This window comes from Emericellopsis atlantica (assembly GCF_019669845.1).
Source record: "Emericellopsis atlantica unplaced genomic scaffold F5Z01scaffold_37, whole genome shotgun sequence".
Taxonomy (NCBI): domain Eukaryota; kingdom Fungi; phylum Ascomycota; class Sordariomycetes; order Hypocreales; family Bionectriaceae; genus Emericellopsis; species Emericellopsis atlantica.
The window spans coordinates 59,603-71,813 of NW_025764739.1; the positions used below are offsets into that span (position 1 = coordinate 59,603).

The following is a 12,211-nucleotide window of genomic DNA, read 5'->3' on the forward strand; positions in this document are numbered from 1 at the left end:
CAGCTCCGTCCACTTCAACCTCATCCCAGCCCCATTGTCAGCAACCAAAGACACCATAATACTAACTGTCCATCACCTAGAAGCAGACGCGCAACCATGTCTTCCGAAGCCGAGGGCACCTTTGAGGTAGACGGTGTGTCGCTTTACACCAAGACCTGGACGCCTACTGGCCCGACCAAAGCGAGGCTCATCTTCATCCACGGCTTCAGCGAGCACATCAATCGCTACAATGACTTTTTCCCGACGCTCGCTGCGGCGGGCATCCAAGTACTGGGCTTCGACCAGCGCGGCTGGGGCCGATCAGCCAAAGACAAATCCGACTGGGGTCTGACCGGGCCCACGGCTCGCGTCGTGGCGGATGTGGCTGCCTTTATCAAGCACAACACCACCGAGGAGGTGCCCGTCTTCGTCATGGGTCATAGCATGGGCGGAGGCGAGATTTGCACCCTTATGGCCGACGAGAAGTACGCCGACGTGGTCAGGAGCGTGCGTGGCTGGATCTTGGAATGCCCCTTTATTGGGTTCACTAAGACTGCCGAGCCCAGCACTATCAAGATTATGCTGGGTCGCCTGGCAGGCATGGTGCTCCCGCGTCATCAGCTCACGCACGTGGTGCCCCCGGAGGATCTCTCCCGCGACCAGGCCGTCGTGGAATCGATTCGCAACGACCCCCTCTGCCACAACACAGGTACGCTGGAAGGTCTGGCCTCCCTCTTGGACCGTACCGCGCTTCTGTCGTCGGGCACGGTCAAAGTGAGTAAGAACGTGAAGAGCATCCTGTTGCAGCACGGCACGGGCGACTTGACATGCAGTTTCGACGCGGCCATGAAGTGGCTGGAGCAACAGACCGAGGTGGAGGACAAGGTGGCAAAGCCCTACGAGGGAGGCTATCATCAGTTGCACAGTGATCTGTGCAAGGAGGAGTTTGGTCGGGATCTCGTAGCGTGGATCCTTGAGAGGAGTGAGGGCGGTGCTAGGGCAGTGGAGGCGAAGCTTTGAGGCGGCCATGTAATCTTGAATATTGAACGTTCTGTAAATCCGATTCTTGTGACCTGCTTGGTGGACGGATAGCTCCGGCAATCTCAGAGATCCCAAGTGTCACCAAGCGCATTCAAGCCCCATTGTCCGCCCTCTTGCTAACAAGGCACAAAAATGTCCACTACGCCTTTGGGCTATCACCGACGATGAACGATGGACGTTGTTTTGCTTAAGTAAGAAAGATAGAAACGCTTCTTCACATGCTTCTCGCGAAGTCGACGGGATCTGTCTGCTGGTTAAACAAGCAAAGACGGGCCAATCACCATCTGTCCTTGTCGCCCAGTCCCGGGTACGCCCGAGTAGCCCCAGGTTTCGACACATAAATAAGTCATAGATTGGCTATTTCTGGGGAACGTCTGCCGAAGCTACATTTATACATGTTTATAACTTTATATATGTTGTGAGCCTGCGCTCTGTCCAACTTGATGTTGCCCGTTTTGTCTTCAGCATGACGCCGCTTTGTTCCTCCAGTGGCCTGGACGCTGCGGACTAATCCAATGCCCGACGTAAGACCTCGGCGATAACGGAAGAGAAGGACTCCGCCGCAAAATTCAGAACTGGAGCGGAACGATGCGTTGGCCACCTCAGTCCTCAGGTTGTCTGTCCCCTCCTCTCTCGCACCATTGCTCGATTGAGCGCAGGGGACTTTCGCTAACAGGGCCGCAGCCATCTCGCAACTCGCAATGCCGCACAATTGTCCGAGCTCCAGCCCATCTGGCTGACCAATGGGTGGACGCTTGAATGCTGCTGGTGCGGTGAGATCTGAGTCCTCGACCCGTGAGCTTGATTAGCCACTCTCCGACGGACTTCCGATCAGGGGCCACGTTGGGTGGCACTGGTGACGACTGGGACTGTGATGGCCCGCTAGCTGGATGGCGCTAGGCGCTGGAGACTTCCGATTCCGCTTACCAAATCACAGACCCGCGCCAGTCACTTACAGCCTCCGATGGATCATGGCCAAGGCAGGTAATTAAGTGCTGAGGAAGGTGCTGTGCGTCAATGTCGCATATCATTTGCTCCGTTTCTTCTTCCTGGTGCCCCGAGAATTGTGTCTTCTTCTTTGCTACATTCTCTCCAGACGGAGTCGGCGGAGTCGAAGACAATTCAACGATCGACAGCGAAGCTCCTGAGGACCATCTGAAGCTCTGAGCTTGCGGGACACCGGCTCTATACACCTTGAGTTGCAGCTCAGCACCAGCTCAGGTACACCTCCAGCCAAAGCAGTACAGCTCAACAATCCTGCTTCATCCACTTTCATTGTTCACTTCCTCACGCCGCCATTATGAAGCCCGACGTCCACCACTCTATCACCCATCACCCTTCGGCGATTCAAATGCACCACGTGGACAGCGAACGCCAACGCAGCCAGTCGAGGGCTTCGGCCCGGAACGCCTCGCACAGTACCGGTATCGAGTCCAGTGCTCCGGCCGAGGAGCATGACCCCGTCGCCCGCCACAACTCCCAGCCCACCTTGACAGACGTGGAGAGCCAACTGACCGCAGGCCGTGCTGCCTTGCCACTCAACGGCGTCCGCTTGGAGAATGACCCTTACGGCTTGTCTCTGGCCTACAAGACCGAGTCAGACCTCGCCAATATCAAAGCCAACACCTCGCGCAAGAGAGACGCAGGCGCCACCGGGCACAAGGGTCCCAAGGTTAGGAAACGCAAGATCCAACGTTTCTACGAAGATCAAAATGCTGCGATTGAGCGGATGTTGAAACCTGTGGAGGACCACCTCGCCGATGCCAAACAGGAGGCGGGCGAGGAGCAACTCAAGCTTCGCATAGCCGTCTGGGGCTCGTTCATTGCCAACATCTGCTTGTCCATCCTCCAGCTATACGGCGCCATCTCATCGGGGTCCCTGTCCCTCTTCACCACGGCGGCCGACAGTGTCTTTGACCCGCTCAGCAACTTGATCCTCATCGTTTCCTCACGCGCGGTGGCCCACGTGGATGAGCGTCGCTTCCCGGCTGGCAAGGCTCGCTTGGAGACTGTGGGCAACATCACGTTCAGCTTCATCATGGTGAGCGTGTCGTTGATCATCATTGCCTTTTCATGTCAGGAGTTGAGCCAGGCAGGTGAGGGCAAAGCGTTCCATCTGCCCGCGGTTCTTGCCGTGGCAGTGGCATTCGCGACCAAGTTCTGCCTGTTCCTGTACTGTTGGTCTCTCAAGAACAAGTACAGCCAGGTCCGGATTTTGTGGCAAGACCACCGCAACGATCTGTTCGTCAACTCCTTTGGTATCTTGACGTCCGTTGGTGGTTCCAAGCTGATGTGGTGGCTCGACCCGGCGGGCGCCATCATCCTCTCCGTGGTCATCTCAGCGATATGGCTGCGCACTGCCTTTGCCGAGTTCTTGCTGCTTGTGGGCGTGTCGGCCGACACCGAGATGCAGCAGTTGATCACGTATGTGTGCCTCACGCACTCGGATTCGGTGTTGGGCATCGACACGGTCAGAGTATACCACTCGGGACCTCGTCTGATCGCCGAGGTGGACATTGTGATGGATCCTGAGGAAACTATGCGCGAGGCACACGACGTGGCCGAGGAGCTGCAATTCAAGCTGGAGGGCCTGCCCGACGTGGAGAGGGCCTACGTCCACATTGACTACGAGACAACGCACAAGCCAGAGCGCGCGCTCAAGAAGGACTTGTAGTGCGCCTTGTATCCATTGTTTGCTGGCGATTTGGTGGTCATCGTATAGTCCCCTGTGCTTCATAATACTTTAGAATACCCGAAGAAGACATGATATTCCGTCCAAGCTTCGAGACGTGACCAGATATGCCAACCGAATCAGATGAACGCCTCCACCACTTCGCGGGGATCCGACTTACTTAGCTCATGGTCCATGGAGATGCGCCATTGATGACATGGTGCCAGTGGGGATCTCAGGCTATTCAGGGTGCGGGGTGCATGTCTGGGGCTATTATCATGTACGTGTCGACCAATCGACATGAATTCACAGTACTACTACGTATGCGCACAAGGATCCTTGGCATCAACTGGACAGAGGTGCAGCTTTATGTGACGCCGAGTCTCGGATCAGGCTTGTTGCGTATGGTGAGACATGCTTGTAGAGGGACGTATATGGTAGACTGTCCACATTCTGCAGAGCCTCTGATGAAAGGCAACTTGACGGGGCCAACGCGGCACGAGGCGCCCGCCGGCCGTGCATGATGGATGGATGGATGAATGGATCCTACTCGCAGTCGCCCGCTGGATAAGTTCGCAGCTTGGGGTACTATACATAGCTGGTAGCTGGCAGCCGACAGACGTCATTGGAGATCTGCCTGCTTGCTACTGTACCTGGTTCGAATGTCTGCCACCAAGTTGGAACCATGGATACTGCACGATATGACAGGCCGTGCACTCGTCCACCTGACGAGATGTGACGGACAGCAGCATCGCGGTACGGATTTGTAGAACGACGTGAATCGTAAATGCGGAGGGTCAATTGGGCGACCGCATGGCCGTGTGGTGTTGATGCGCAGTGTTACTCTCGTTGGGACGGATACGAGCGTGCAGTCAGTGGCAGGCATCTTGTTGAGGACTTGAGGTGCAGGGGACGAGACCATTCCTGGCTGCCCTGCATTCTGCAAGCGATTATCGTCGTTGTTTCACACTTTAAATATGTCGCTCGTGCCCAGACCTCCAGCTCCAGCTCCACCTCCAGCTCCCCACCTTGATCCGTCCGAGTCCGTCCTTCTGTCCTTCTCACAACGCGCGCCACCGTGCGTCCACATCATCCGACAGGCCTCCTTTTCCATGGCCTTGGTTCCTCGTCTCTTATAGCGCTCCCCAGCTTTTCCTCCTCTCCATCAATCGCGACAATGGCTGGGGAGCCGGCAGCACCACGCCACGCCTACGCGACCCTCCTCCTCAACGACAGCTACCTGCCCGGCGCCCTCGTCCTCGCACACTCGCTACGCGATGCGCGCACCAGAAAACCGCTCGTCTGCCTCGCCACCCTCGATTCAGTCTCCGCCGACGCGATCACCCAGCTCAAGACCGTCTACGACCATGTCATCTCCGTGCCCAGGATGCGCAACCCCGATCCGGGGAACCTGTATCTCATGAATCGCGCGGACCTGCATTCAGCCTTTACAAAGATCAATCTGTGGAAGCTGGTCCAGTGGGAGAAGATTGTATACATTGACGCCGATGTCGTGGCCTATCGCGCGCCGGACGAGCTGTTCACGCTCGGTGCCTCTTTTGCCGCAGCACCCGACATTGGATGGCCTGACCTCTTCAACTCGGGTGTCATGGTCCTCTCTCCCGACCTGGGCGAGTACCACGCCCTCAGCGCTATGGCCTCGCGCGGCATTTCTTTCGATGGCGCCGACCAGGGCCTCCTGAACATGCACTTCAAGAACTCTTGGCACAGACTGAGCTTTGCGTACAATGTCACGCCCAGTGGTCACTATCAATATGTCCCTGCTTACAGGCACCTTTCCTCGACGATCAATATGGTGCACTTTATCGGTAGCAACAAGCCCTGGTTTGCAGGCAGGGGGCAGGAGGGCGGCCCCTATGGAGAGATGGTGGGACGATGGTGGGCAGTGTGGGACAGGCACTTCAGGGAGGGGCCTGGCGACAGCTTGGTTCATTACTACACGAACGGTGAGTGGCGGCCGCAAGTCAAGCATGAGATCGCAAAGGGGTCTACCGCTGCGTACGCTGAGCCGCGCGACAACCACCATGAGGGCACTCAACAAGGCACTCACCATGACCACTCTCACAGACAACGGGAGTCTCCTCAGCAGCGTGGTGGCGAAAGTCACGCGCAAACGCAAGACACTCCACAGCCAGCCAGCGATAGTTCAGGACAACAGCAGCAACAAGAACACCACCACCACCACCATCAACAGCAGCCGCATGAGCATGAGCATGAGCATCCTCAAAGTCAGCAACAGGAAGCAACCTCAGGGTACTCCTCCAGTGAGCCACCTAAGGAAGAACAGAAGCCAATTCCTGAGCCGGAGCCACTGCCAACAGCAAGCTGGGACGCGCAATGGCATCCTCCTCCATCCGACTCCAAACCAGAAGCTGTCAACTTCCCATCCACCGTCTACACCATGTCTCGGGATCCCACGCCTTTTGTCCCACCAGACAGATACCCGAGTCCGCCCAAGAACATGTGGTATGAGGTTCCCAAGGAGCCGCCAGCGCCGACAGCCCAGCCGCCAAGACAAGTGTTCCCTTGGGAAAGTCACCAGCCTAAACCCTCCCGCATCTTTACCAACGCCACGCCTCTACCCGATCTCAGTACGCAAACCACCGCAGTCGAGTCTAAGGGTATGTACAACTGTAGCTTCATCGTCCCCGTGGGGAAGTACTGACCTTTTGTACAGAAACCGAGAATGCGTCGGCGCCTGCCACGCCTATTACACCCACCATCCGGGTGCACCAGCCGCCGGCCGATTCGTGGGGCACTTTCCAGCTCTCGAATGCCTGGGACGAGATCCCTCAGATCAACCGCTACGTTGATTCTTTGCAACAACACCGACGCGGCAAGAGCTTAGCTTCAGTTAGCTCTCCGACGGGACCCAGCACCCCCAAGCAGAAGAAATCACGCGGCTTCAAGCTCACAGACTTTCCCTCAGAAGTCGAGCGACCTTCGCTACCGGTCACACCGGCGCCCATCGCCCGACCCTCCTTTTGGGGCACGGAGGAGCAACCAAAGCGGACCGAGGGAGCACACGACGCGGGTGACGCCACGGCCCTCCCCATGGCCGAGGGCGTACCCAGGCAGTCGGAATGGGTATGTGTACATGGGAGACGGTGGCTTCCCTCTGATTGCATTTGTACCCTACTCCCATCACTAGGTCTTACTAACGCTTCTACTATGAAGGACCCCGAGGCGCAACTGCGGAAGCTGGCGCAACAGCAGTACGAACACGTGCTCCAGAAGCTGGCCACCGACGAAGGAGGTGAGGAGGGAGGGGCTAAGAAGCAGAAGAAGACTATCCCCAACCGCAGCTTGCCGTTCGGCTCGGAGGACGTGTCGTCGCCGACGTATAAGCCGCAGCATCCACCCAAGAAGGAAGAGAAAGAGGAGGAAGAGGAGCGGGAGGATAGGTCGACCTACAGGGGAAAGCCGGTCGCCGGGAGGGCACCAACGCCAGGGCCGGCGTTAACATTGGGACTGATGGACTCGCCTCTCCCGAGGGGCAAGTCTTGAAGTCTTGCTGTCAATGGCCAGGAGGTGAGGTGCCCTTGTACAGTATTGGCTGTGTTTTCGTATTGGCTTCTTGCTCGCGTTGCTTTGTTTTGTTTTTGTTTTATTTTAACCCTTGATTCTGGGCGGCAGCATATCACGGCGTTCCAGGCGATAGTACAGTGGACAGAGCAGGTACTTGGATAGTCAAGATCACGATTTAGGAGGATACGCGAAACAAATATAAGGACGGCATGGAAACCTAGTCAAGACAGCTCGTGTCATTTCATCGCTCGCTTGTTTGCTGTCATCATACTATGTGCGCGACGCGCCTATTAATACATCATGTATCCTTGGTCTTGGGCTCACCGTTGTCGTCATCATCGGACGCCTCCTCCACTGTCACAGCCTTGCCTTTGCCCTTATCCTCCGACGATCCCTCCACATTCGGTGCTGGTGTTTCGTGGCTTGTGGACGTCGACCCCGCCTCCGAGGTCGTCTCCGGATCTAACCTTGCGCGGTTGCCAAAGCCCCAGCTCGGTGCTACAGGGCTCGGGCTCACGACGACTGGTGTTGGCTGTACATTGAGATGGTTATTGTTCGGCGTGCCATCGGGCTCGGGCTCATTCAACCCGGGTACAGAGGCGTGGCCGTTGGGTGCATGAGACTCGTGATGCCTCGATGCGCCTTCCAAGACGGATCGCTGAGGGGCTGCTTCTGACAGTAGGGAATCGCTTTGCGTCGGCATCGAGCCTGGCTGAGGGGATGGCTGCCTTGCAAACGACCCGTTCTCCAGCCTCTGCAGCGGCATCAGTGACCAGCCCGGTGGGATGGTGACACCTTCGGGAAGCTCTGGGCTGCCGGAGGGGATGGACGTGTGATACTCCGATGTCCCGTGACGGCCCAAGATCGGGCTGTTCAGGCGTGTCGGGATACCTGGATAGCCTGGGGGAGCCCCGGGCATTGATGGGGGCATCGCCGGCATGGCCCCAAACGGCACATGTGGAAAGGTCGCAGGCCTCGGCGCGATATGATCTGCCTGTTGTCGCAGGCGTAATCGCTGGAGTTCTGCCATGAGGAGTTGGCTGGTCTGTAGCTCCTGTTGCCTATGGCGCAAGGTGTTCAGCTCTGCGAGTAGCGCTTGTTCGGCCTGCTGCAACAGGCTCGCGGCGTTCTGGAGGTTATCGCCAGTGGTTGGCTGAGGGGGCGCCATACCAGCAGGAACGGTAGCTTGCGCTGGAGCACCATTCGCGGCTGGTGCTGGGGCTGGCTGTGCCATGCCAAACTGCCGAGCCAACTCCTCCACTTGGGCGTTGTTGGCCCCAAAACCTAGACGTAGAGGGCCTAGATTGAATACCCGGGGCCGGTTGGCAGCTGGTTGTTGTTGTTGCTGCTGCTGCTGCTGTCCTGCCTGTCGGTCCCCTTGCTGTCCTTGGGCGTCCACCGGGGGATTGACGCCGTCTGCGCCAGCCTGTCCCGCTGCTGGCGCCGCACCACCACCGATCTGTATCCTGAGAGCGCGACGCCCACCATGGTCCCTCCGAGGTGCCCTGCCGCGATCGGAAGTAACTGGGCTTCTGCATGTGGGGCAGACCTGCTGTCTCTCGAGCCAGCTCTTCAGACAGCCGAGATGTAGCGTATGGCCACAGGGGAGCTTCTTGGGTCGGGATCGGTCCACTGCGCCTGGAGAATTCGTTGGATCCCATGGGCGCATTTCTTCGCGGCAAATGATGCACGTGTTCTCCTCGGCAAGCTCGGCAGCCGTAGCATCGGGGTACTTGTTCATCTCTTGGATGGCCTTGCGGTACCGCAGTAGCGCATTGAGTCTCTTCAAGAAGTCTCTTGACGTCAAGAACAAGTCTCGAATGATGTGTATCGGTAGGCCGTAAAACATGAGGAGCATGATAAAGAAGGAGGCGTAGATGGCCAGTTTGACAAAGTCTGTACGTGTGTGAGCAGGAAAATACTGTCTACGTGCAGGTATTGCACTTACCAGTGATCAAGTCGAGCCAAAGCACCCACTCGCCCTTGGCGGCCCATCCGGGGACCTCAATGTCCATCTCGTCAACATCATCTTCGTGAGGTATGGGCTCCTGGTCGGCAGGCGCCTCCACTCCTGCAGCGGCTGCCTGCTCTCTCTGCCTCGTCATGGCTTCTCTCTGTTCGCGAACCTCCCGCTTGCGCTCTGCCAGCCGCTTCTTGGTCTGGTCCTGGATAATCCACTGCTCGAACAATGATAGCAGATATCGCACACCGGTCCGCCAAGATGTGGTCAACAAGACCGCAAACTCAAAGAGAAACATGACCATCATGTTGGGACGAGCCTGTTGAATCACCGTCTTCAGGATATACCACAGCATGGCGCCGTCGTAAGCGAAGCTCAGCGCGAGCGAGAAGCTGAGTCGTGTATGGAAGAGTCGAGGGTTTGCTGGTGGTTGCTGCTCCAACACCTCAACGCGACCATCTCCAATCCAACCCCATATCTTTCCGCTGACGAGCGCGGCGAACATAACCAAGAACCACGGCCCAATCTCCTCCCGGAATATCGTCATAGCAAGGCACGTCTCTGTGATTGCAAACCAGGCGCGTTCGGTGAGTTGCTCGACTTCGACGGCGCGGAGGCGCCCAAAGCATACTCGGGTTAGGCTGTATAGGAAGCTGCTGTACAGCAGTAGTGTGAAGTTGACCAGGACCTTTCCAAGTCAGCGCGCAGTCACGGAAGCGTCTCAGCAGTACATACGATCAAGCAGAAGTTGCTCTGCGCAAGATATACCATGGCCGAGTAGAAGTTTGGCCGCTGGAGAAATGCTGAGAGCACGACCGAGCCCGCCAGGGCGGTCGACACCCCGGCGTACCAGCCCAATCGCATCTTCGGCATGGGTAGCAACGGTGTCTCGAAGGGGTAATGTATCGACAGCACAACTAAGGCTGCATGTCCATCTTCGAACTCTGGATACGCTGCGTTGCTGTCGTGAGCAATGAGTCGCGATGCTGTTGCCGGCGCAATCAAAGGACCTCTTGGTGAAGCCACGCTACACGTTGTCAGTGGATCCGCTTATTCCAGGATGACGTGCCGAAGGGTCGGAGATTGGCACGTGACGGCATTTGGTGCAGAGCTGGCTTGTGCCGCCGATTACCCGGGATATGGTATCGCATCACAGTCGAAACTTGTCCCAGTGCCGTTGATTCAAATGCAGATTGCCGTTTCTCTCTCTCTGAAAATGAGTTCGATTTTCAAGCGTCGGTTACCTGCAACTAATTTGAACCTAAGTAATTAGTAGTTGAGGTATGCTAGCTGCTAACCTTGTACAAGTGTTGCTGCTTGGTTGGTGCATGCCTACCCTGCACCAATCACAACATTGACTGATCAGGCCCTTTGCGCATTGACTAGAATTGGTGGAAGTTTGGATTCGGGGAATTCGCAAGCCTTTTTCTCTGCTTGACAACCACAGTGATGATCGGACAGAGGACATGCAGTTTAATAACGTTTCGCGACATGGGCTTTGAATCACAGTGCAAAGATAGCTGTGCCAATGTCAAAACTACATGTAGAGATCAGTCATGCCTCGTTCTCAGGGACCATCTCAGGGATAATCTCAGGGTCCTCGTGGCGTCAGTAAGGCGCACAAGCTTCAAGCCATTTTGCAAGTTCATTAATTAGGCCTCGACTTGTCAGAAAAAGGCCAAGACACCGGGAAATGCAGCGACTCGTCTTGTGAACAGTTGACGAGGGCGGCATTAATTTGGCGTTGAGTTACCCCACTGTTGCGGAAAGCCTTTCCGCCAACAAGCGAATGCGCAGCACACTAAGGCGAGGGTATCCTGGGGACACTACGGAGTATACGTACAAGTAATAGACTAGACTAGAGCTTACCGGGGCGGCAGGGCGCCACTCAATTCCCCCGGACGCTTCTGTCAACGCTAACTTAGCTTTGAGCAGTGGCTTCGTTTGGCTGCTTACCAGCAGCAGCATTCATGTTGAGACATGTCGAGACCAGGAGTCTGGAAGTGGCGCCCGGGGCCAGTCGAGAACGAAGACAAAGAGGTCTCACCTGAGACGTCCTCCACTTGGGCCTCTGATAAGCATGAAGCAAAGACGCCCAATAGGGGACGTGCAGTGCCGAAAGCTATCAGTGACCTCTGCCGGATACCTCACCATTCCATGGGGTCACTTCTCCACATTCATAGTACGTAAGTACGTAGTATTATGACTCGGCTCAACCACAATGGCACAAACTGGAACGATTGCAGCATCGAGGTCTTTTACGAATCTTCCGATAGAGCCAAAGGCCTTGCAGATAGCCCCTCAAAGACAGGTGGTGAAAGATTCCAGTCGATAGCATGCAACGTTATGAAACCTTACGCTGTGATCCAGAGCCGAGCCCCTGATCTATCTCAGATCTGGTGTTGCTCAGATGGTGGTTTGCACGCGCACGTGGGTGACTGAAATGGTGACAGGTCCAAACCTTGTCTGTATTGGGGAACAGATGATCCAGCCCAATGGCAAGGCTTATGTGCCAGTGATGAGATGCTACAAGCAGCTCTAGTTCATTCCAACACAGACAGTACATGTACTCGGCACGGGTGGCGTTTTGGGCTTGGGCCATCGCGACACCCATAACGCAAAGGCTGCAGTAGATTCGCGCCAGACTCGCCTGCTTTGGCGCCTATTGTTCCTGAGGTCGCCGATATACTCGATCGGAATGCGGCAAGTTCGTGGGCGGCAAATAGACCAGGGCTATCAGAGACATTATGGGCGTGGTCTGAATCAAGTATAAGGCTCCAGCGGCGCGCCGTACGTACTTGCCTTGATCAGTCCAATCATTAGGTACGACGACATGACACCCAGATCATTGCGCAGAGCAGGCTCCCCCGGCTACACTCCTACAACACAATCTTTGTCAGAGCTCTCTGATAAGATCATAACCAACTATGTGAGCCTCGGTGACACTTTTCAAGGGCCCGTTGGAACCAACAAAGCCTCGGAAGTCCTGGCTACGTACGTCGTACCGTCTC

At 56.3% G+C, this 12,211-nt stretch overlaps 4 protein-coding genes across 4 annotated transcripts; 3 read left to right on the forward strand and 1 right to left on the reverse strand.

The window, feature by feature from the left end:
* On the forward strand, positions 1–1,182 carry F5Z01DRAFT_371786 (Alpha/Beta hydrolase protein). Its single transcript, XM_046259351.1, has one exon. It carries the CDS (start codon positions 97–99, stop codon positions 997–999), a length of 903 nt encoding a protein of 300 aa, XP_046114314.1. The 5' UTR covers positions 1–96; the 3' UTR covers positions 1,000–1,182.
* An 832-nt stretch (positions 1,183–2,014) lies between these two features.
* Positions 2,015–3,803, forward strand: F5Z01DRAFT_373239 (cation efflux family-domain-containing protein). Its single transcript, XM_046259357.1, has one exon. It carries the CDS (start codon positions 2,321–2,323, stop codon positions 3,692–3,694), a length of 1,374 nt encoding a protein of 457 aa, XP_046114315.1. The 5' UTR covers positions 2,015–2,320; the 3' UTR covers positions 3,695–3,803.
* An 831-nt stretch (positions 3,804–4,634) lies between these two features.
* On the forward strand, positions 4,635–7,458 carry F5Z01DRAFT_666333 (glycogenin). The gene is made up of 2 exons (XM_046264226.1): positions 4,635–6,333; positions 6,390–7,458. The coding sequence occupies exons 1-2, from the start codon at positions 4,869–4,871 to the stop codon at positions 7,217–7,219; spliced, it is 2,295 nt and encodes a 764-aa protein (XP_046114316.1). The 5' UTR covers positions 4,635–4,868; the 3' UTR covers positions 7,220–7,458.
* F5Z01DRAFT_373058 (uncharacterized protein) lies at positions 7,379–10,511 on the reverse strand. Its single transcript, XM_046259356.1, has 4 exons — positions 9,936–10,511; positions 9,189–9,888; positions 7,819–9,136; positions 7,379–7,752 (listed from the first exon to the last, which is right to left on the reverse strand). The coding sequence occupies exons 1-4, from the start codon at positions 10,071–10,073 to the stop codon at positions 7,539–7,541; spliced, it is 2,370 nt and encodes a 789-aa protein (XP_046114317.1). The 5' UTR covers positions 10,074–10,511; the 3' UTR covers positions 7,379–7,538.
* Between the last annotated feature and the right edge of the window lie 1,700 nt (positions 10,512–12,211).

Bases quoted from the DNA above. Each gene is read 5' to 3' on its own strand.
- F5Z01DRAFT_373058 (XM_046259356.1), bottom strand. From the start codon at position 10,073: ATGCCGAAGATGCGATTGGGCTGGTACGCCGGGGTGTCGACCGCCCTG. The intron at 9,889-9,935 runs GTATGTACTGCT...TGACTTGGAAAG, and splicing joins AGAGCAACTTCTGCTTGATC to GTCCTGGTCAACTTCACACT. The intron at 9,137-9,188 runs GTAAGTGCAATA...ACACACGTACAG, and splicing joins TTGGCTCGACTTGATCACTG to ACTTTGTCAAACTGGCCATC.
- F5Z01DRAFT_666333 (XM_046264226.1), top strand. From the start codon at position 4,869: ATGGCTGGGGAGCCGGCAGCACCACGCCACGCCTACGCGACCCTCCTC. The intron at 6,334-6,389 runs GTATGTACAACT...CCTTTTGTACAG, and splicing joins CACCGCAGTCGAGTCTAAGG to AAACCGAGAATGCGTCGGCG.
- F5Z01DRAFT_373239 (XM_046259357.1), top strand. From the start codon at position 2,321: ATGAAGCCCGACGTCCACCACTCTATCACCCATCACCCTTCGGCGATT.
- F5Z01DRAFT_371786 (XM_046259351.1), top strand. From the start codon at position 97: ATGTCTTCCGAAGCCGAGGGCACCTTTGAGGTAGACGGTGTGTCGCTT.